This window comes from Manis javanica, chromosome 6 (genome assembly GCF_040802235.1).
Source record: "Manis javanica isolate MJ-LG chromosome 6, MJ_LKY, whole genome shotgun sequence".
NCBI lineage: Eukaryota > Metazoa > Chordata > Mammalia > Pholidota > Manidae > Manis > Manis javanica.
The window spans coordinates 98,756,315-98,780,206 of NC_133161.1; the positions used below are offsets into that span (position 1 = coordinate 98,756,315).

Sequence of the window (23,892 nt, forward strand, 5' to 3'; positions counted from 1 at the left end):
TCAGCCGTGTGCAGGTCAGGGCCCTGCTTGGCAAGGCGGCATTTCTGTGCCTCCTCAACACATCCTCACATTTACTTCCGGGTTTCTGCTGACCTGCTGACACCCAGTGGGGGATGCAGACTGCAGCAGCCTTTGGAAACCAGAGCTCCCTCCGTACGCCAGGGACTTGGGGCATCCAGGCCCACTCTTCTCCCCTCAGCTTCCCCTTCCGACCCTTCTGGGTGAGAGAGGGTCACTGGCTCTTCTCGAGAAGGCTTTTTTCATGCTTGCATTTGAGCCATGGCAGGAGGGGATGAGGAGGCAGTGGGGTCTCATCTGCCTCCAAAGCCCACCGGCCCTCCCCCTATACCTCCTCTGCTCCAAGCTAACAGGAGGGAGGGAGCCACCCACTCTACACCCTCCGGAGCTAGAAGCTAAGAGGTGGAAGGGAGCTGCTCTGCCACAGGCTGGGCCACTGGCCCTGTCTGCCAGGGCCTGCCCACCAGCGCATGCAGTCCTCACGTGGAGGGAGCTGAGGACAGACAATGTGAAGGTGGACCCAGACATCAAGGCCCACCTCTGGGCAGCTCTGATCTTAGATGAGGAGCCACAGCTTACCCAAGAACAGTTAGGGTGTGTGACATCAAAAACAAAAAAGTTAACATTTCCCTGTCTTCCTTGTTGCATAAAAAAATCTTACAAAGGTACACGAATACTTGAGGTCAAGGTTATACTCCCCTGCCCAGGGAAAAGAAGCTTGAGTTTTGTTTGTCACTGAACTACCTAAAAAGTCAGTCTTGACCTTTGGTCCCTAATAGGCATATTAGTAATAAACGCTTAGAACTGAGTGAGAATATCTACCACCTATCTCTCATTAACATTCTTCATTATCTATCCATCATCTATCGGTGGTCCATCTTTTCATCATCGATGTCCCTCCCTCCTGTTGATGCCCTAGGATAAGGTACTTAACTAGGAAGTTCCCTTCTCCACCTGAGACTTCTAATAATGGAACATTACGCATCTCTGGTCTCTTTTTCACTGTATTTCCAAGTGTGAAGTCCGGGGCTGGGGGGAGGGGCACAGGCCTCCCAGTCTAAGTGGGGTCGCTCCCACAGCTTGTGCCCTGGTGGGTACATTCTCAACCTCTGGGACTGCGGGCTCTTTGTCTAGGAATCCCACCCATTAGGATAAATGAGATGACTTCTAGGGGCTGTTTAGGTCTAAATTTATCTCTCTGCCTTTGTAAATTGGTGTTTTCCCATGGTGATTTGTGCAGGAAATACGCTTTTTTTTGTTTTTTGTCTCTGCTCTAGATTTTTGCTTTATGGTAACCATGAGGTTTACATAGAACATGTCAGAGACAAAAACTGTCCTTCCTTGCTGTTTGGTTCCAAATTTAAAGTAATATTTTTAAAAAGCAAGAGTTTGTATGGGAAGTTCGATAGCATAGATTTTTTAAAGGAGTTGTTACCTTTTAATTCTTCTGCTATGAACAACAAGACATTAACCAATTTTCTTGAAAGCAAAGGACAGGTGGGCAGGCAGCCAGAAGCAATGAGAACTAACTAGTGAAAAACTCTGACTGAAAAAGCAATGCCATCACACATCTCTTGATGAAAATCGAGGTCCCACACCCCTGTCTGTGTACTCTGCACAAATACAGAAGGAATGACGAAGGGCTGCAGATGGGCAAACAGATGCTTTCTTGGTCTTGCCTTTTCAAAGGCAAAATAATGGAACATGAATGTGCTCCCTAGCATAAGATTACCATTTTCAGCAATCCAGGGAAGCTCCCCCAGGATGGAACAGCTCTCTCCTCTAGAAGCATCCAGCATTCTCATTCCCTCACCAGAGCTAAACACGCCATCAGCGCTGGAGCCAGGGTATCTGTCTGTCAACAGATTGGTGACCCTTCTGTAAAGTTCACAATAAACAGGAGCTACTGCTTCAAAAAAAAAAATCATACCACTTTCTTCCTTTTATTCCATAACACAAAGAACCAGAAAATGCAGATAACTTAGGTCTTTAAAAGTGGGACCTGTTTTTCCTTATAGTCTGAAGATGTCCCATTTCTATTCAGAGGGTTTGATTCAAATATGCTGGAAATAGAACACATTTCCCCTCATTTAGTTGGTGTGGTGGGGAGAATTCTAATGTGGAAACAGTGAAAACGTTTTTTCTTCACAGAAGTGTTTCCAAAGTAGTTTCTACCCTTAAGATGCACAAAGCCAGAGCAGTTTCTCAAGTGACTAGCAGAGCCCCTTAGCAACCTGTCAATAATGCAATTATTACAAAATGGGCTTTGGTACAAGCACTCAGCAGAACACACTCCTTTTCTGTTAGACTTTAAGGTAGAATGGCATTGGCGGGAGGTCCTGAGCACTCCTGAGACCGCCCAGAGCAGGGGCACCAGGGAGCCACCCAGGGCTGAGAAACTGGGGGCCGATGAGGCCTCGTGACACCCACCCTGAGGGCAGAACCGCCCTCTGCACCTTCTTACTTTTCCCTTTTTGGGAAAATTGTGGTGAAGCACACATACTAAACTGTAGCATCCTAACCACCTTTGAGCACAGCTCAAAGGCATTGGTTACATTCATGTGTTGGGCAGCCATCCCCACCACCCATCTCCACAAACCTGGTCATCTTGCAAAACCAAGACTGTCCCCATTAAACACTGACACTCTGTACCCTTGCCAGCCCCTGGCACCCCACCCCGCTCTCTGCCTCTATGAATCTGATCACTCTAGGGACCTCATGAGTGGAGTCCTACAGGGTTTGTGCTTTTGTATCTGGCTTATCTCACTGAGCACAATGTCCTCAAGTTTCCTCCACCCTGTAGTAGGTGTCTGACTCTCCTTGCTTGTTAAGGCTGAGTCCCATCTCACTGTGCGGTGGCCTTCATTCTCCCACATCTGTGGATGGACACGTGGAATGTTCCCACCTTTTGGCTGCCGTGCACAGTTATGTGCCTCCTTTGGCCCTGAGCCAGTCTGAGTCAAGATGCAGACCGCAGAGAGCAAACAGTAGCCTCAGTGATACAAAATCCTTGCGTCGGAGCTGCCTGCATCCAGGAGGCATCAAGGCAGACAAGATTCCAGTTGGCGTCAGGCCACAGGGGAGACAGTGCCAGAGAGAAGAGGCCTTGAACCTCCCTTGAGGAAGCCTTCCTTGGGCTGAGCCAAAAGAGAAAACCCAGAGAAGGTGTTTTCCAGGCAGAGGGGGGGAGTGGCTCGGCAGGTCCTGGGCCAATGGCAGTGAGCAGAGCCACATAGCAGGAACCCCAAGATTGACCCAGGTGAGCTATGGCAGGAGCACAGCCTCTGCCAGGTGCCAGGCCTGTGTCATGGCAATGCTGAGTCCCTGACTCTGGTTACAAGTCTGGGTTCCAGAAATAGTAAGTCTAGTCCTATAAGCGGGCTGGTCCACAGGACAGCCGCCTCGGCACCATCTTCCCTATGGCAGAATTCCCAGCATCTGGCTTTCCTTCAGAAACAGGACCTGGGATTCATGCTGGACTTTGCTGCGGGCCTTTAAGAAAGATGTTTTCCCAGTGAAGAGCGCTGATGGGAGAACCTGCAGAGTCTGTAATCCAGATGAGGGCTCTCCGCTAGCACGACTGCACCGCAGAGACTTAAAGTCAGGTCCAAACCGCGGGCTGGGGTGCAAAGCTTGCCTCTAATCTCGGACACTGCCCACTATGCCTGGAAAACCCCATTTCCTGTGGGAGGTTAGTGGACGTGGACCTGACATCCTTGCAGGGCCTCACCTCTAAGAACCTCTGGTGTGCTTGGGGCTGCACCCACTGTGCCCAGCCCACAGAGTGACTGCGGCCCTTGGCGGCCAGTGTCAGGTATCCCCTAACTCCAGAAACCAGAAGTCTGTTCCTGAGGGATGATCCCTGCTGAGATTCTAAAACCAGGGCCACAGCCAGGCCGCATCTTCACCGAGTACTTCTCAACCACCCTGAGAACTTAAGCATATCACAAATCCCTTGTTAGATATGCACTCGAATCTCAGCCTCATTACACCTCCTGGGGAACATGATGAGGCTCTTTGCCCTTGCCAAGTATTTGAAGCTGAATTTTCATGATGTGAGCAGACCAGACATCTCCCCCTACATAAATTGTCAATATATTATGAGTAATTACTACCTGCGTGGTACTTAACAGGCTTGCCTAGCCCCAAAAGAACCTGTCAGGGTATGCTGCTACGAAGGACACATGCCACGGAAGCTTCAGGGCCTTTGCACATGTGGGCTGGAAGGGTGCTCCAGTGGCCTGCCCACTGCAGCGGGGCTCCACCTCAGTGCCTGGGATCCTGGCCATGGCTCTGTAGCAAAGCCCTGCTCCTTTCCCTGCACCAGCCTCCCTGGGTCAGAATCCTGGTTCCCACACACTGGAGTATGGGTCAGCTGGAGCTGCTGTAACAAAGTACCACACCTAGGCAGCTTATATGCATACCTATTATCCCTCCCAGTCCTGGGGCTGAGTGTCCGAGGTCTTGGTGTGGCAGAGAAGGTCCTCCCGAGGCCTCTCCTAGGTGTATAGGTGCCGTGCCCTCATGTGGCTGTCCCTCTGTGTATCTGTGTCCTCATCTCCTCTTCTTATCAGAATGCCAGTCACATGGGATTAGGGCCACCCTATAACCTTGTTTTACCTTAATCATGTCTGCAAAAACCCTATTGCCAATCACAGTCATTTTCTAAGGTCCTGGGGGCTATGGCTTCAACATAACTTTTCGTGAGGGGTACAATTCGGCCCTGGCACTGGGGGTGTGATTTGCGGCAATGGAATCTCTCTGTAAACAGTAGGATAATAAAAGCTGTATCTACCCCAGGATCATCAGGAGGATTGACTGAGCAGGACATGAAAAGCACCTACCATGATCTATGACAAGAAACAAGAAATGCAAACAGGCATGGGGAGCGGAGCATGGCTCTGAGGAGACCACAGGCCACTCCCAATCATTCCTTCCAAGCCTTGAAGGGAGGCAGTTCTGACAAGGCTGGGACAGATGCCAGGAGGAGCACAGGGCTGGGAGCCTGCTCACAGGCTAAGGCCCCATTAGAGGGCCTGCCCTGACCATACAGAGACCCCCAGGGCTGCTGGGACACCCCCAGTGAGTCGGCACTTGGCTGGGGCTTCAAGCAAAGCTTTGAAAGCATTAAAACTGCTCCAAACACAACTGACATTCTATTTAATTGATAGCACCCTACAGATTCTGCAGCAAATGGTTCACTCTGCAAGAGGCATGGTCTCATGTCAAGTGGCCATCCGGAGACAGAACCAGGCAATCCTTGAAATGCTTGCTCCTTGTTCCCCCTCCCAGGATTCCTCTGTCCCAGAGGACCTGAACTAAAGAGATAATTTTACTCTGTCGGGGGGAAGAGGAAACAGTCTGAGGATCAAAGATTTTTCCCCCAAAATTGACTCAGCCGACCTGGTTTTACAATGCATTTCCTTCTTCCAAAAAGACCAGCAAATCAGAATTCACAGTGGAGGATGACTCCTCAGCTAAAGAGCCCAGGCATCTTTCTAAGCAGCAGTTCACAGTGGGCAACCTCGTGCTGAAGAGGCTGCCTTTGTGCCCACACTGTATCCAGAGTCAGGAAGAAAGAAGCCTGGGATGACTCTGTCTGCTCCCCTGGGAGGGACCACTACAGTGTTACAGACGAGAAATGAAGACATCGAGAAGGGCGCCAGGAGCAAGAACCAGACAGTCACTCAGCGCCAGCAGGCAAGGTCTCAGCCGGATGTCACATGGCCACCATGAACGGGGCTGACAGGCTGTGAGAGGCAAGATGGAGCCCTCCTGGGAAACTCTGGGGACTGAGATTGAAACAGGCAAAAATAAAGTGGGAAATGATAAATAAGCCACGCACACCAGGAATGGAGCATTATGACTGAAAGAAGATAGAGAAGAATATAAAATAGTTAGTTAAAGTCTGGACATGAGAGACATAAAACTGGGTGTCCTATGTAGGTGGTGAGGTTTAGGCTGAAGGATGGAGGAGACATACAGTAAGTAAATCCCCTTTCTGGTGACTGTGTTCCCATCAGATCCACAGTCCCCTCCCTAGAGGCCCTTCTGCAGTCTGTAAACTGTGCAGTGACCAGTAGTACCCCTCACTGTGGCCGCATGTGGCCTCCTCAGAGGTGAGGCTGCTTCCAATCACCGAGGCATCACAGATACATCACTGCCTCGGTGGGCTGGCAGGGGGGACAGCCTGTTGAGCGCCTGCCCTGTGGTGGGCACCTTGTCCTCAGCCTGACCACAGCTCTGCACAATCCGGCCTGTAGCTGGTCTAGGTGGGGCCATAGCTTCATGTGGCTTCATCTTTCTATTCCCCAAGACCCTGTTCTCAGAGCCACATTTCTGATAATCCACATACCTGGACTGAATGCCAGAGAACCACTCTCATTCCCAGGGTGCCCTGAGCCGGCACGGCATGCCCCCTCAAGGACAAAACCCGTCTCTGAGCAGAACTCTCCCAGAGAACGCAGAGCCAAGAGACGGGGACCAAGGACCGGGTCTCCAAGGCATGGCCAGAGCTGATCAGTGCTGCCCCTAACCTTGGGGCTGTGTGAGCTGATGCACCCCTGCCCACATAAGCCAACTGGTGAGGCATGCTCCGGAGAGCTGGTCATCAAGGGGTTTCCACCCTATGGTCGCCCACAAGATGACCATCAGGCACCACTCCTGTCTTTACCCAGGAGATGAAAAGTAAGACTGTCTTCCAGAAATGTCTGTTTTCCTTCTGGAGCTATGGCCTTAGGAATGCACCTTCCCTTCTGCCTCTTAGCAAATTCTTCAGTGGTAAGGTAGCAATAGATACTCTTTTGTTTTCAGCATTTTTATTATAGAACTCTGCCCATGTCCCACCTCAACCCCAGCCGCCCTGGAAAAAGGACACCATCCCAAGCTAAAGGCTTCGCACTCTGCACAAGGGTTGACTATGGAAGGCTCTCCACTAAGTCCTCTTCCTCATCAACTTTGTGATTTATCTACTGTGCCCTTACTGCACCTTTTGGTGTCTGTGGGTTACTTCTCCAGCCAGCTGGCAAAGTCCCCACTTCACCTTGGTTTCCACAGTTTCTCAGCACACAGTTAGTTTGTGCAGTGAATGTTTACTAAATTAGCAATGCTAAAAACAGGCTGGCAACTTGTGGTTCCAGCCAACATGGCATAGTGCCATGCCTCCCAGGTCCTCACTCGTACAACCACACCCTGGATGCACATGACCACAAGCACGCAGGACTCCAACAGATGGAAAGGGATGCGGCTGCCTGGGAATCCTGGGAAGCGAAGAAGGACATTGCACTTCCTCACAGCCACTCACAGATCCTGGAACCATCAACAGGCCCAGACAAAATCCACTCCAGGAAAAGCCTGCTTATCTAGCCAAAGGACCAACCCTAGCCAAACAAAAGAGTGGCCTATAGGCAGAATACCTTTCTGGCAATACCTGTCCTATTCCAACCAAACACCAATGGGAACCCCACTTCACCCCCCCCACCCCACCTTCACTGCAGGTGCCAAGTGGAAAGCTGACCTGTCACCCATCACCACCTTACAGATGGAAGTAGCCCTTAGGATATTCCCACTGGGGAGGTGTCAGCGGGTCCCAGGGGTGAGCTGGCCCCCACCCCACTCAGCCTAAAGACTGAACACAGGGGTGCAAGTCAGAGCAAGCTGGCACCATGCTTTCTCCTCGCCTATAGGCATGGCTGGTGGGAAGGTGAACATAAACATTCATGTGGCCTTCAAACTACACCTTGGTAGGAGAAAAAATGAAGACCAGAATAAATAAAAGTCAGAGCCTCATAACATAATATCAGGAAAAGTCCAGAGCAAAATTTAGAGCCCACTCTTCATTCCAGAACCAGGAAAATCACTCAGATGCAAGTGGTCACTTGGACGAATAACTGAAAATACCAAATGAATCAGATTGTTTACATTATCTGGCAAGGATCTTAAAGCAGCGTCAGAGCAATGCTTCAACAAACAATCATGAATTCTCTTGAAACAAATAAAGACAGAAAACCTCAGCAGGGAAATAAAAGTCACCTAAAAAAGAAGAAATTATAGAATTTAAAAATACAATAAGAGAAGTGAGAAGCTCACTGGATGGGGTCAGAAGCAGAGGAAATGACAGGAGATCAGTGAACTTGAGGACAGAGCTAAGAGCATTTACCCCATGTGAACAGCAGAGACAAAGCCAACTGAAAATAACATAAGCAGGAGCTCAGGGACCTGTGGAAAAACAACAAAAGATCCAATATTTGTGTGACTGGAGTCCAGCAGCAGAGGAGGACAGTGGGGATGGAAGGAAAGTCAAAGAAATAATGTCCCAAAACTCCCTAAATTTGGCAAAGGACACAAACTTTGGATTCAAGAAATTAAGTAAAAACCAAAAGTGATAAACAACAAGAAAAATCCACACATTGTGATTAAGCTTCTGAAAGTTATACACAAAAACAGATCTTAAAAGCAGCTTGAGAGAAAAAACAAATTATGTAGAGGGGAGAGCAATTTGAGTGACAGCAGACTTTTCATCTGAAACCAAAGAGGCCAAAAAGAAGCGACACCAGATTTCCCAACTACATAGAAAGAGAAGAACTGTCAGCTGCAAATTCTACATGCAGCAAAATATCCTTCAGGAATGAAGAGAACATAAGACATTTGCAGATGAAGATGACATTTTGCACATGTCTGTCTATGGAGCAGCTCTGTCTATGGAGCAGCCCCTCTTTCCCCTGCTGATCACACCCACTTTTCTTGCCCCACAATTCTAATCATGTGCAGGTATGTTCTGCACCTTCATCTCCTTATTGATCAATTTATCTCTGTCCCAGTTCATGCTGGCTTAATTCTCTGGCCTCGTGGCAAGTCCTCCTATCTTAGAGTGGTATCCTGGCTATTCCAGACCCTTCACTGCAAGAATTTTTAAATCAGTTTATCAAGTTTCATGGAAAAATATCTGACGGTAGTTTGACTGCAACAGTATTAAATACGTAAAGGAAGTTGGGAAGATTCAACATCTTGACGTTATTTTCTTCCCATGCAGTAACATGGAATTTCTCTGCTTTTTAGTTGTCTCTTAATAAATTTTTAAGTTTCCATGTTAACAAAAAGAAAAAATGTCATTTCACACAGTCTGCAAGAAGCTTATTACTCCAACTTTCCTTTACTTTCCACCCTATTTCTGACTTGATTTTCCCCAGGAAAGTGTACATTTGCCACAAAGGGGACCAAGACCTTGCTAATGACAGAAAGTTAGCAGGCGGCAGAGCCATGGGGACAGCTGTGTGCCCTCTGCAGAGCCCGCTGAGTACCAGGGGTGTCTGGCTGTGTGAACCATGGTCTTCCCATTCCAGCAGGGATGGCAGGGAACCCCAAGACTCACATCTTTCAGGACCAAATCTTGCTGTTGGGTGACCTTTTCTTTCTCATTCTCTCATTGCTGTTAAGGGGCTCCATTCTAGAAGCTTCTCTATCTGCACTGGTCATCACCCAGCAATGAGAGCTGTCATTCCTGGGTCCTCTGCCCAGCTGTCCTCACCCTGTTCTAACCCTGATCTCTCTCACTCTGAGTTTATAAAATCCCACATCACTTTCATTTGCCTAGTCTACCTGGTACCCACCCACCTTTTCCTCTGACCCTCCGCCTGCTCTCCCTGAGGCTAGTTACCTATGAAATGTGAGACACAGTGCCATTCAGGCCAGAAGTCACCTTGTTATTTGGTGGCAGAACTGGAAGCTGAGCCAGTTCTTTGGTTTCTCAATCCAGTGTTTGTTAACTTATATCCCAGCAAGAAGAAGGTGGGACTGAGTGGTCTGAAAAGGGGCGTCCTGGACCTCCAGCCCTGACTGCAAACTGAGACTCAGGTGCCTCTGCATCACGGCAGGACTCCTGGAGTGCAGGCTGCCTCAGGTGGGCTTTTGGCACAGTGGGCAGGGAGAAATTCCCAACAGACAAGGGACGCAGAGCCAGTCCCAGATGGGCCATCTGATGGCTGCAGGACCAAGTTTCACAAGCCACTTAACGTCCTTCAGCCCCGCCACCACCAAGACTGCCTCCCCACCACCCTGACCAGATTCAAACTCGGCTGGGTGGCTTTATGCTGTAAGATGTGATTTACTGGTTTTTTAGAGTATGGGAAGAAGCGGAACAGGAGCCCAGGACAAGGACAGGGACTAAAGGGCAGGAGAGGGAAAAGCCAGGCCTGCTGTGGATAAACAGTCCTTAATACATAAACTGCTTCCTAGAACTTCCACGATCACCCAGCCCAAGCTCCACCCATGGCCAACTTCCATCCTGCTTCCAGAGCAATGATGCCCATGCTGCAGGCTTTTAAAACACAGATGTCTCAAAAATGTTTCAAAATCCTGGTTATATCATACACACCAAATTTCTTTATAAAGGGAACAATGGAAATCAGAATAGCTGTGTTTTGCTGAGCGCCTGCTGTCTGCCGGACACTGTGCTAACCACAGTAGGCATTACCTGACCTAATCCTCATAAAAAGGGTTTCCTTGTGCAAATGTATCCCTATCTCCCAGATGAAAAAACAGATTCTGACTGATGAAGTTAAGAAACATGTTCAAAGAAGGCCACCTCATCTCTGACCTGAAAAGCCATGTGCTTTTCACAAGACACCCCTGCCTCCCATCAGGGAGATCCAAGCAAAGTTTGTGCTTCAGTGTAATAACCACCCTGCCCTCAAGGAGCTAGCTGCCTCCTTCCCCTCAATACAACATAAGGCTGTCTAGTCTCAGAGGGGACAAGGAACCTGCTGTTCAGCTGTCCACATGTTGGGGAGGCACAGGTGCCCACAGCTGGGGACCACCACTCAGGGATCCCAACCAGCCAGTGGAGGGAGACAATCGCTCTCTCCTGGTATAAGTGGATCAAAACACTCTAGTCTCACTATTGGAGTTTGAAAAATATTATCATCCTAACCAGACAATTTCTAATATATCAATAGACATAGGGAGTTCGTGGGAAATTACTGTTGTGTATAAACTGCATGAAAAGGACAGGAACAGTGGAGCAGAAGCTATCTTCCGTTCAGTGGCAGAGAACCCCGCACCCTGCAGAGGGGGAAAGCACGCGAGACCCTCAGGCTGGAAGAGGCTGGGTGAACAGACGGAGGGGCTTGTCCTTCCGGTGATGGCACAGGCTTTCCGCTACAAAGCGTTTGGATCTTCCTCTTCCAGATCTTCCCAGCTAAAGCACCGTGTTAGCCCAGAGTAAGCAGAAAGCCGACACCAGCAGATCCGCTGGCACGCACGCCCAGGCGGACATGCACCCTCGGAGCCAGACCCACGCCGCCGCTCACCCCGGAGATACCGGCTGGGGGTCCCAGACACTCATCTGTCCCAAGCTCGGGCGACGAGCCGTGAGCAGGTTACCGCAGGGCCGCGCGTCCTGTCTCAAGCCACGGGCTTGTTCAGGAAGGCTCCGTGCTCCCGCCGTAGGCAAGGCGCCCCCTTAGGGACCCTGACCTTCCTCCTCCCACTTGCTTTTAGCATTTAGTTAAAAACAAAACAGAAAAATCCAACCACTGCCTGTCCTAGGAGGCCGCGCGGGAGCCCCGGGGGCCGCCGGTGGGTGCAGACCACACAGCCCCGGGACGGGGCGGGCACTCTCGGCTTGAGCGGAAGAATGTGCTGCGCTGGGAGGCAGCGGCCCCGGAGCCGCACGGCTGGGAGGCCGGCTTCGCCCGCCCGCCGCTGCAGGGAGGCTCGGCGAAGACAAAGCCGGGCCCTCTACCGGGAGGAGGGGCCCTCCCGCGGGGCTGCGGCGTTCCGTCCCGGGCCGTAGGGTCTGAGGGCCGTCGCCAAGTGACGGGGACGCGGTACAGAGCCACCCTCCGCCACGGCCGCTGCTGCCCCCGGGTCTGCGCCCGGCCCCCGCCCCCACGGCGGGGCTCCGGTCTCAGCGGCCGAGGCTGCGGCCGGACGGGGACGGGAGGGCCGCTTACCTGGGCGCCACGGGGCGCTGTGCAGTCCCTGGAAGGGCGGGGGAGGCGGCGGGCTGGGCGGCAGGCTCTCCGCGGGCTGTCCCCTGCGGCCCAGTGTGTGAGCGCGGCCCCCCACCCCCGGGGCAGGGCGACTCCGGGTTCCGGCGTCCCGGGGGGGCCGGGGCGGGGCGGGGGCGGCCACCTCCGAAGAGGCCCATTCAGAGCCGCAGGGAGAGCTCGTCCGAGGAAGGAATTCTCGGGGCTGCCGGTCGGCCGGGCTGTGGCGGGCGGCCTGCCCAGTCTGTGCCTCCGGACGGACCGCAGTGGCCTCGCCTCGCTCCCCGCGCGGTTTGCTGCCTTTCCATTACTTCTCCCATTTTTTTCTCTTCCCTCCTTTTGATCTCTCGCAAATTCCCAGCTGAAACCTTCCACTGCTCCGTTTATCCCAGGGCCAGCGTCACCCAAGGGAGAAGAAGCGCGCACGAATGGGCCCAGTGACCCCTGGGAGAAGACCCCCAGAGAGGTGGAGGCCTGCTCTTCCTGGGCCTGCCCCAAAGCAGACCCCAGTTCCGTGGTCCCCATCCCAGGCTCACAGCAGAGAAGCCTCCAAGCACCACAGGGCTCCCTGGTCAGCTCTCTACTCCCATGCACAAACCCGCTTCCCTCCCCCACCCCACACAGGGGCTCCCCTCCAATCTGGTCCCGGTCCCCCACACTGGCCCCAAGAGCCTTCCCTCCATCCCTGCCCAAGTCAACAGGGACTTCCTCCTGCTCCATCCCTGCAGGTTTTCTTCCTGACCACAGTGGACACCAGTGTGTGCCCAGATTCCATTTGCAGAGTCTCTTTCCAACTCAGCCTACTCCACCTGGCTGGCAGCCTACTCCTCCAACAGGCGCTGGCAGGTCTCAAAACACTGCCTCTTTCTTCTCTCTTCTCTACTGATGGCTGTCCCTCTAGGAGGCCAAGCCCTCCCCAACCCCCATGCCAACTGATGAAGAACTACACACTCTTGAAAACCCACTTCAAATGATCCTGCATTTTTACAGGACCTGGCACACTACCCCTGAGTCAGGTGGAGGTATGTGCTCCATGCCCTGTGGCCTGAAGTCTGACTGTAACAAGTCCATGCAGCAGAGGACAGGGGCTCTGTGGTTGCAGCCTCAGAGACTGAAGCTCTCAAGGGCAGATGTGCATGAAGCTGACACCCACCACACACAGCACAGAGTGGGCACTCCTCCCTTCTGCTACCTCACAGGTCACCAGATCCTATGGTTGATGCCATCTCCCCTGAAGTCTGCCCTGAAGAGAAGGTCCTGTGTCCCTCCTGTGATGCTCCTTTCTTCCTCTTAGCGCAGACGGCTTTCAGCGCACCACAGTGGGGCCAGGAGCACACACATGCAGGCTTCCAGAAATGCTGCCAGCTACACCGAACTGAGCTGCCCCCTGCCCAGCACCAGCAGGACCCTCTGACCTGCTCATCAACCTGGTGAAAGCTCAAAGTTACATGCCCCTAGCTCACCAGGGGAGACAGGCATGCCCAGAACCCTTGGGCCACTGCTTCACGTTAGGGGCCAGGAAGCTCTCCAGGCCCCTCTGCGCAGAGGTCTGAGAAGGCACTTCTTCCTGGTTGTTTATGTGCTTGAAGGGTAGCAGCTCCTGCAAAGCATCTGTCAGAAATGCCTGACCGTGGCTCAGAGCAGGCCCAGCCAGTGGCAAATGGATGGGCCTTTCCACAGCCCATCACTCCCTGAGCAGAGAGGAAGGCGACGGCCACACTGCTAGGCCCAGGAAGGGCTCAGCACAGGTCCTCCCTTGGTGCCCATTGGACGCCATGGTCCTGATGGGTCTGGGGTAGCCCCTGCTTTCGGAAACTCTGCCTCTGTGTTGCTATGTCCAACTGTTCCCTGACCAGGGCAACAGTGGGTGGGACCCTGTGCATGCCAGTGAGCCTTCTGGAGACCATCTGCTTGCCTCTCCCTCTCTGCTGGGCCAGAGCAACAGGAGCTGAGCTGAGGCCATGAATTTCAAGGATGCGCTCCAAGCAGCAGCAATTCTGCTGATAAAAAGTTAGAAACTTGTCCCTTGAAACTGCTATGACCTTTAGCAGCTTGGATCTGGGTCACCAGGGTACCTGCCGGCTGACACCTCACAGGGCGCCTGGAAGGTCATCCACATCAGCTTAGTGGAGTCAGGGTCACAAGCAGACAATGTGGGCAACACGGACCTTCCCTGGCAGGCGCCGGCGGCCCTTTGCCTCCCTCCCCTCCTTCAGCTGGAACCAAGCCCTTCCCTCAGTAAAAGGCTTCTCTCTCCTGCTCATTCACTTACTAACTTATTAGAAAAAATGAATATTTATCCAGAACCTTCTCTATGCCAGATGCCTACAGCTTCACGATGACCAAAACGAAGAGTTCCAGGGCTAAGAGAGGGAGACTGACCATAGACCCGATCCAGCCCCTGACCTCTACAGGCCCATCTCGCCCCCAAGAACATATTCAAGTGCAGGTGGGAGTCAACAGGCCAAACACAACCAGTGCCCAGGGGGATGTGTGGCTGTGAGAAACTGCTGCGCTGGGGGAGGACTGGGCTGGCTGTGCCAGCCAGACTGCAGAGGGAAAAAGCCAGGGAGGTGGGTGAGAACAGAGGAAATGGGGAAGAGAGGAAGAGGATTCAGAAAGATTTGGCTGGCTGGGGAATATGAGAGGGCAGGGAACGGGGGTGGGGACCAAGGACACCACACAGGTGGCCTAGGTGTCTGGAAAGGGCACGTGGCTGGCATGCAGCCTCCCTTTCACCTGCCTCCTTGTGCCTCCAGAGGGGCCTGCACCCTCCCAAGGCATAATTCTGTCTGGCCCACTCTTTGCAGTGCCTGGCCCACTCTTTGCAGTGCCTGGGCCCAATATGCCCCCTGGCCTGAAGGGTCCTTAAGGGCTTTTGTGTCCCCTCACAGCGCCCCACCCTGCCTGGTATCCACTCAGTGAAGTGAATCCAAGACTGTTCTCTACCCCACAATCTAGGTGTCTGCAGGACATCTCTTCTTAGGATCTTGGACTTGACATAGCAGAGAGTGTCAGACGTCTTATATGGAGGCTGCCTCAGGGAAAGGGGGTGACTCCTGAAAACTGGTGATGGGTCAGCGCCACAGGAAGGAGGCCACCAGTGACCCCGAATGTGTCTTCAGCAAGGGCTGTGATCCTCCACTCACTCCCATGGGCTTTTCTGTGTGCATTTTGGAAATAGACATGTAAGTCAAGAGGAAAATGGGTGTATAACTAGAGCTGTCAATCAAATTACCTCACCCTGTCAAAGAAATGCCTCCTGGCTAGGCTGTGATAAATAGGCCCTCTCTAAAAATTCAGGGCCTTTGTCTACCCTGACTCCGGCTCACTCCTCCCTTGGAGGGTATTCAAATAAAACTTTCGCTTTGCTTCACTATCGTGTCTCTGCCTTTCAATTCTTTATTGCGGTTGAGACATGAATGAAGGAGAATAAACTCAGCTTCTTCACGGTCTGACACCCTGTCCTGCTTTCCCAGAGAGCACCTGACTGCCTGCACTGCAGGGAGGCTCTGCTCTGGGCTGCTTTTGCAGAGAAGGGATTACAAACAAACAATAGCGAACCCACGTCCTCAGTTACACTGGGACTTCCCAGGAACCCAACCTCACGCCCCTCAGAAATCAAACCCCAGTGGCCTGTCACACTGTCCATCTGGCCTGGTTTCGGACCAAGACCTGAGGGTGCACACAGCTCACCCCACAAAGCCACACTGAGCTGTACCCTGAAGTGTTGGGAAGGCTTTTCATTTTCTCCACACTGGAATTCTCATTTCTCTGGTTTTGGCATTTTGTAAAGTTGCTCTTTGTCTACATATGCACGTGTGTAAGTGCACAGCATGTAATAAGTGCCCAAAAAGTAGAGAACGCCTCCATCTAGGCATGACCATGAATACACTTGGCGCACTCCAGCATGCTAGACCATGTGTGTATGACACGCTAAAACATGATAGGATTTAAACCAGACTGTGTCTCTTTACCTAAGTGGGGTGTTTGGCTGGGACCGAAATCTGGGAGGTACCAGGTTCTATTGTGAACCCCACAAAGGCTCTGACGGGGTGGGCCACGGCCCGTAACAGGGGGAGGGAGGCAGGCGCATGTTTACATCTTCACTCGCCTCAGTGGCTCAAGGTCTGACCCTTTCCCCTCACGCAATCCCTAATCTTTGGGATGCGGGGGCCTCTGTAAGGAAGGTAACAATGGCAAGAGGCCCTAGGTCAGCGCCTCCAAGGACAAGGCTCTGGGTTTACTGCTGGCTGCACATTTCCTCCTGTCAGGTCTCTCCTGTTCTAGGGCGCTGGCCCAGCCACAGCATTCCTTCCTGCCCAGGCCAGAGAGGCAAGGACTCTGCCACGTGCCGCCATGGGAGGAAGCTGGCCTATGACTCTCATCAGGGTCAAGACGGGCCCAACTTCTGCAGTCCCAGGACAGCACAACTTTGAAAATGGACAGGACTTTAGAAACGCTTTCATGAGTAAGTGCATTCGGAATTGGAAACTCTTCTTTCATGGCAAATCTGTGGTATGTTACCACATACACAAGCTAAAATCTTCCTCCACTTCTCCGACACTGTCCCTCAGCACGCATAGGACAGCTGTTATTATTTTTGCTTAGGTTTAGAAGATATCTGAGGAGGTCCTATCACATGTGCAAGATGTATATGGTGGCAGCTCTGAGACTCCCCCACCCCACGCTCCACCCCATGCCTGCCACCAAGCCCAGGGCTGGCTCCAACACCAAACCCTGGCTCGTAGCACATCAGAGTAACTTCTAGAACAGTCCCCCCAACCTAGAGGGGGATGAAATGATTCAATTTAAATAAATTTAGAAAAAACTAAGATTTCTCTAAACCCAGGGTGAGCCAACAAAGACCAGCATTCATCATGCTGGGAAATGGTGGGCTCACATGGGGACACTTCCAAGCCCGCCAGTTCTGTGGATGAGGTGTCAGCACAGAATGCCAACATCTTGTGTTTTCTGAGCTGCATACCACTCAAGTGAATGAATGCTTTCATCTCGGCAAACTGCCAACTGAGTGCTGGCCAGCACCCGCCCTCCAGGGATGTTTAAATCTCTGGAAGCCAGCAACGTTTCTTTTACCATTTTGTTAATATGGGACTGCTGGGTACAATGCAGTTCTCTGGGGTGACCACTCACCAGCACGCATTCTTTTGCACAAGTTGGGGTGCAAAGTATATGTCACTTATGCATGCAGACCAGGATAGTCCTGTGCATATGTGCCTAAGCAACAGACACATTATAAACACATATATGTGTGTACTTGCCTTGTAGGGTCTGCAAAATTCAAAGGACTCGTGGACATCTATAAATGTCACACATGCTCACATTCAGTACATGCTCTTATTTCTATTATAAACATTCTCATTAAACGTTCATAAAACTTCAAAAGAAAAATGAGTCTGGTACAGGCACGAAAGGGGAGGCCTGGTAGAAGCATTTTGCAACTCGTCAAGCTTTGAAGAACTACAACTTTTTTTTTAAACAAAAGTAAAACACTGCCTCAGAGTAAGCTCTCTCCTCTCAACATGTCAGCCCTGATACTCCTGTCCCTCCCCCCTCTGGCATTTCTGCCCTTTCAGACCAACTCTGAGGGGCACAACAGCCTAAACAGCCCCTGGGCACCCCCCAGGCTGGGGCTGAGTCCCCCACCCCACGTGCCCCTTCTGCCAGCCTCAGGACACCTTGGCCCCCTGGGTCAGAGCTCTCGTGTGGTCCCGCGTCCTGGTGCCCAGTGCCACCCACTCTCAGCTTGGATGCAGGCCCCTGAGGAGAGGCTGCGACCAGTCAGCTCACAGGACTGCTCATTTACACTGCAGCCAACTCCCTCCCCAAATGTCCCCCGAGTCCCATCTGCAACACTAGCACGTGAAGACAGCATTCTGGAACCAGATAAAGGGGATGGACTGATGTGAAAGTATTTGACTGTTCACTTTAAAATTTATGTTGCGTGAATTTTACCTCAAGTGAAAAAAAATCTGTTAAGGATGAAAGTGCAAGCTGAGCTATATCAGAAATGTAAGGTTTCCTGATGTTCTCTTCCCACTTATTTAAAAAATATCAAGGTTACATACGACATAACAATGGCAGGATAAGCTACATCTTGTTCACAATTTTCTCTCTTGCCTACATGAGGATTGAGATGAAAATGCCCCTTTACTCAAACTCTTGCAAACGATTTTGTTTTCAAGAAGCACATTTCCTTCTGAGCCTCTAAAGGTTTTGTACCTAATTCCAATGTGTGTGTGTGTGTGTGCTGGCAGAGAGGGGGTCCCTACACCAACAAGCCAGGCGTCCTACAATTCAGCTCAATTCTGACATGATTTGCCTGGAGACATTGTCAGAGCCCACAGTTTGAGGGCTGCTCCCACGAGACACCCCTCCACGTCCCCCTACACACTTCAGATGCTAAACACAACTCTAGGATGTTACCTGGACTTGACTGACCAACCTATAAATGAGATATTCCTGCAGCCCTTCCTCGGGTTCCATTGATCAGCTAGAGCAGAGCACAGGACTCAGAGAAACAGTTTACTCATTAGGTCACTGGTTTATTATAAAGGACATAACTCAGGAACAGCCAGACTGAGGAGATGCAGAGGGCCAGGTGGGGGGAGGGGTGGAGCTGCCCTGCCCTCTCCAGGCACCACTCTTCCCAAATCTCTCCCAGATCTCCAACACGGAAGCACTCTGAGACCTGTCCCTTTGTTTTCTATGGAGCTTCACTACACACACATGATGGATAACTCACTGGCTTCACTACACACACATGATGGATAACTCACTGGCCACTGGCAATTGATTCAGCCTCCAGCCCCTCCCCTCCCTGGTGGTCAGGGTTGGACTGAAAGTTCAACCCTCTAATCATGTGATTGGTTCCCTAGCAACCAGCCCCACCCTCAGGTGCTCCAAAGGTCGCCTCTTCATAACTCTCATCTTAGGGATTCCAAGGGTTTCAGGGGCTCTGTGACAGAAATGAGGGCAAAGACCAAATAGTATTTCTTATAAATCACAGTAGTGCAGCCTCATATGTGGAGTTTCTGAGAAGTCTAAGGATGGTGTCCCCACCTGCATGTGTCCCCAGGGCATAAAGTAGGCACATCAGGAAGGCATTTAACTGACAGATCAGCCTGAGGGCCACCATCCTTGGCTTAGGCATGAGGGTCCCAGGTAGGTAACACCTGTGGGTGTCTCTGTCCTCATGAAGCCTGTGGATTGCGTCAGACAGAACCCTCAGCCTGTGTGCAGCACAGGGTGCCAGGTATCCCCCCTGCTGCTCTGTCACCCCACCGTCCACTCCCCTGTGTCTGCAATCCCTCAGTTTCCACCACTTCATCCAGTTACAACACTGGGAGAATTTCAAAGTATTTGGATTCATATTTATTATTGAAGGTGAAGGTAGGGTAAATATTTATATATCCCTCACTTTCCTGGAGTGGGGGCTGCAATTTAAAAGAGCTCCACGGTTCAACATAGTACTGGAAGTCCCATCTGCAACACCAGCATGTGAAGACAGCATTCTGGAACCAGATAAAGGGGGCGGACTGATGTGAATGTATTTGACTGTTCACTTTAAATTTTATGTTGTGTGAATTTTACCTCAAGTGAAAAAAATCTGTTAAGGATGAAAGTGCAAGCTGCCACGGCAATCAGACAACACAAAGAAATAAAAGGTATCCAGATTGGTAAGGAAGAAGCTAAACTGTCACTGTATGCAGATGACATGATATTGTACATAAAAAACCCTAAAGAATCCACCCCAAAACTACTAGAACTAATATCTGAATTCAGCAAAGTTGCAGGATATAAAATTAATACACAGAAATCTGTTGCTTTCCTATACACTAACAATGAACTAGCAGAAAGAGAAATCAGGAAAACAATTCCATTCACAATTGCACCAAAAAAGAGAATAAAATACCTAGGAATAAACCTAATCAAGGAAGTGAAATACTATACCCCGAAAACTACAAGACACTCATGAGAGAAATTAAAGAAGACACTAATAAATGAAAATACATCCCATGCTCTTGGGTAGGAAGAATCAAAATGGCCATCCTGCCTAAAGCAATCTACAGATTCAATGCAATCCCTATCAAAATACCAATAGCATTCTTCAACAAACTGGGACAAACAGTTCTCAAATTCATATGGAACCACAAAAAACCCCGAATAGCCAAAGCAATCCTGAGAAGGAAGAATAAAGTGGGGTGTATTACGCTTCCCAACTTCAAGCTCTACTACAAAGCCACAGTAATCAAAACAGTTTAGTACTGGCGCAAGAACAGACCCACAGACCAGTGGAACAGAATAGAGAGCCCAGATATAAACCCACACATATATGGCCAATTAATATATGATAAAGGAGCCATGGATATACAATGGGGAAATGACAGCCTCTTCAACAGCTGGTGTTGGCAAAACTGGACAGCTACATGTATGAGAATGAACCTGCATTACTGTCTAACTCCATACACAAAAGTAAACTCAAAATGGATCAAAGACCTGAATGTAAGTCATGAAACCATAAAAATCTTAGGAGATAATATCAGCAAAACTCTCTTGAATATAAACATGACCAACTTTTTCAAGAACATTATCTCCTCGGGCAAGGGAAACAAAAGCAAAAATGAGCAAGTGGGACTATATCAAACTAAAAAGCTTCTGTACAGCAAAGGACACCATCAGTAGCAACAAAAAGGCATCCTACAATATGGGAGAATATATTCATAAATGACATATCTGATAAAGGGTTGACATTCAAAATATATGAAGAGCTTATGCACCTCAACAACCAAAAAGCAAGTAACCCGATTAAAAAATGGGCAGAGGATTTAAACAGACACTTCGGCAAAGAAGAAATTCAGATGGCCAACAGACACATGAAAAGATGATCCACATCACTAATCATCAGAGAAATGAGAATGAAAACCACAATGAGACATCATCTCACACCAGTTAGGATGGCCAACATCCAAAAGACAAGCAACAACAAATGTTGGCGAGGCTGTGGAGAAAGGGGAACCCTCCTACACTGCTGGTGGGAATGTAAATTAGTTCAACCATTGTGGAAAGCAGTATGGAGCTTCCTCAAAAAACTCAAAATAGAAATACCATTTGACCCAGGAATTCCTCTCCTAGGAATTTACCCTAAGAAAACAGGATCACAGATTCAAAAAGACATATGCACCTCTGTATTTATCACAGCACTATTTACAATAGTCAAGAAATGAAAGCAACCTAAGTGTCCATCAGTAGATGAATGGATAAAGATGTGGTTCATATACACAATGGAATATTATTCAGCCATAAGAAGAAAACAAATCCTATCACAACTACATAGATGGAGCTAGAGACTATTATGCTCAGTGAAATATGCCAGGTAGAGAAAGACAAGTACCATATGATCTCATCAACTGTGGAGCATAAGAACAAAGCAAAAACTGAAGGAACCAAATAGCATCAGACTCACAGGACCCAAGAAGTGACTAGTGGTTACCAAAGGGAAAGGGACTGGGGAGGGTGGTTGGGAAGGGAGGGAGAAGGGGATTAATGGGCTTTATGATTAGCACACATAATGTAGGGGGAGATCACGGGGAAGGCAGTATAGCACAGAGAAGACAAGTAGTGACTCTGCAACATCTTACTATGCTGATGGACAGTGACTGTAATGGGGTATGTGGTGGGGACTTGATAATAGGGGAGAATGTAGTAACCATGATATTGTTCATGTGATACCTTAGGATAAGATTGTATATCAATGATACCTTAATAAAAAATAAAATAAATAATTAAATATTTTTAAAAAGGTAAAAAGTAAAAATAAAAGAGCTCCATGGATACAGGTACAGCCACATTGGCACCCTGTGGGGCTACTCAAGCCCGACCCACTTGGGACCTTCTCCACTTCTGATTCTCCCTCAGGGTTGTACTCCAGTTAGACAGGGCAAGAGGAGGCCATCCTGCCACAGATTCTCCCTTCTCCACCGAACTTCAGTGTCAATGGCCTTGGCCTCCAATGGCTATTGTCATCGGAGGGCCCAGTCTCAGGTGGGATTCTGCAAAGTCATCCTCCACACCTGCATCTGATCACTTCCTCCCCACCCTGATGTCTAAGCCCTTGGACTGCGTCCAGCAAAAGTCCCATCAGGTCAGTTTGGCCAGCACACCCCTGCCCTTGCTGCTCCTTCCAGTGAGTTCCATCTGCCCCAGGTACAGTCACCTTGATCTTCAGCTGAGCTCCCAGCTGTCGCTACTGCACTGGAGCTGAGCCCAGCTCTTCCTTGACAGCAATGGCACCAACTGAAATCTGTCTCTTCCACCTTAACTGGTGTCTGGCTGTGTTTGACACCTGTCCTGCTGGCTATGCCTGATATACTGGATTTATGCTGACTAAGCCGATACCAAGTTCAGTTTGATGTAATAAAACATATGGAGGAATCTATGCAGGTAAGTGTCACCCTAACTGCTTACCAAGAAGCCAGCACATGATGGAAACCATAATAATAACAGTGACAGAATCAGACAACTCAGCCAGCCCCAAACCATTCTCCTGAGGCCACCGGATGACACTCCCCATGTGTCCCAAAAATGCACCACCTCCTCCCCCCTGTTCTGAAACCACTTTGGGCTGAGCTATCCAACCATCCACCCCCGTGCTGTTCCGAATACAGCAGCTAGAGATGTGTGAGCATGGGGATCTGAGCAGCCGCCTCCCCATCTCAAGCTTTTAATGACCTTGCTCTGCTTGGGGTGGCACACCACCACCTTCTGTGGCTGCAGAGAGCAGCGGGGGCTGGCCCTGTCCTTGGCCTCACCTCACACCTCCACTGCCCGGCAGACACTGGCCTCCAGCTGTCCTGGCCTGCAGAGCCTTGGCCACAGGGCCTGCACCTTGTATTTATCCATCCCAACTGCCCTGTCCATTCACCTAGTTGACCCCTCCCAAGCCCTACTCATCCTTCAACCTCCTGGGCCTCCTCACCAGGTAAAGACAGATTGGTGCCACCACCATCTGCAGGGGCCCTCCCCATTGTGGGTCACAGGAACAGTCCCTGCTCTACACACTGCCCTTCCAGGAGGGCTGGGCTGGGAAGGCCTGGTGAGGAAAGTGTTCAACGTCCACATCTAGGTTCATCAACACAAAGCATTCCTTTACTTTTTAAGTTTTCATTATGGAAAATTCCAAACAGACACAACAGACAGAATAGCATGATAAACCACCATGTGGATATCACCCTGGAGCTGGTTTCCTCATCTGTCAACTCCCAGCCAGCACTGCTTCAACCACACCCACACCATGTACCCCAGTGGGATTTAAATCAAACTTTTAATTTTGAGATCCCTGTAGGTGCACATGCAGCTGTCAGGAGATACACAAAGACATCACATTCTTTATCCAGTTTACTCCAATGATAATATCTTCCAAACCTGTATCAGGTTGTTGACACTGATAGAGTCAAGATACAGAATATCCCCACCCTACAATGGTCTCTCACATGGCCTTTACAGCCATGTCCACTTCTCTCCCACCTTGCCCCTCCTAACCCCTAGAAAACACTAATCTGTTTTCCATTTCTATAATTTTGCCATTTAAGGGATTTTATATAAATGGAACTGTACACTGTGTAAGCTCAGGAGAATGCCTGTTTTGCATACTCATCAGGTATCATCCGCATCAATGGCTGTTCCTTTCCGTTGACATGAGCTGTGTTTCACCATGTGGAAGGATCCCAGTCTGCTTAACTTTCAACTTGTTGAAGGACATCTGGATTGTTTCCAGTTTGAGGCTGTTAAGAATAAAGCTTCCAGAAACACTTGCCTACAGTTTTTTGGGTGAATGTAAGTCTATTTCTTTGGGATGAAAATCCAG

The 23,892-nt window shown here is 50.1% G+C and overlaps 1 protein-coding gene across 1 annotated transcript in view; it reads right to left on the reverse strand.

Annotated features, from left to right (window-relative positions):
* TNS3 (tensin 3) overlaps window positions 1–23,892 on the reverse strand; it is a 190,561-nt gene that overhangs the window by 29,058 nt on the left and 137,611 nt on the right. Inside the window, exon 21 of the mRNA XM_073240005.1 lies at window positions 11,970–12,311. Coding sequence (XP_073096106.1) covers window positions 11,970–12,311 — 342 coding nt within the window. The remainder of the gene's footprint in view (window positions 1–11,969; window positions 12,312–23,892) is intronic.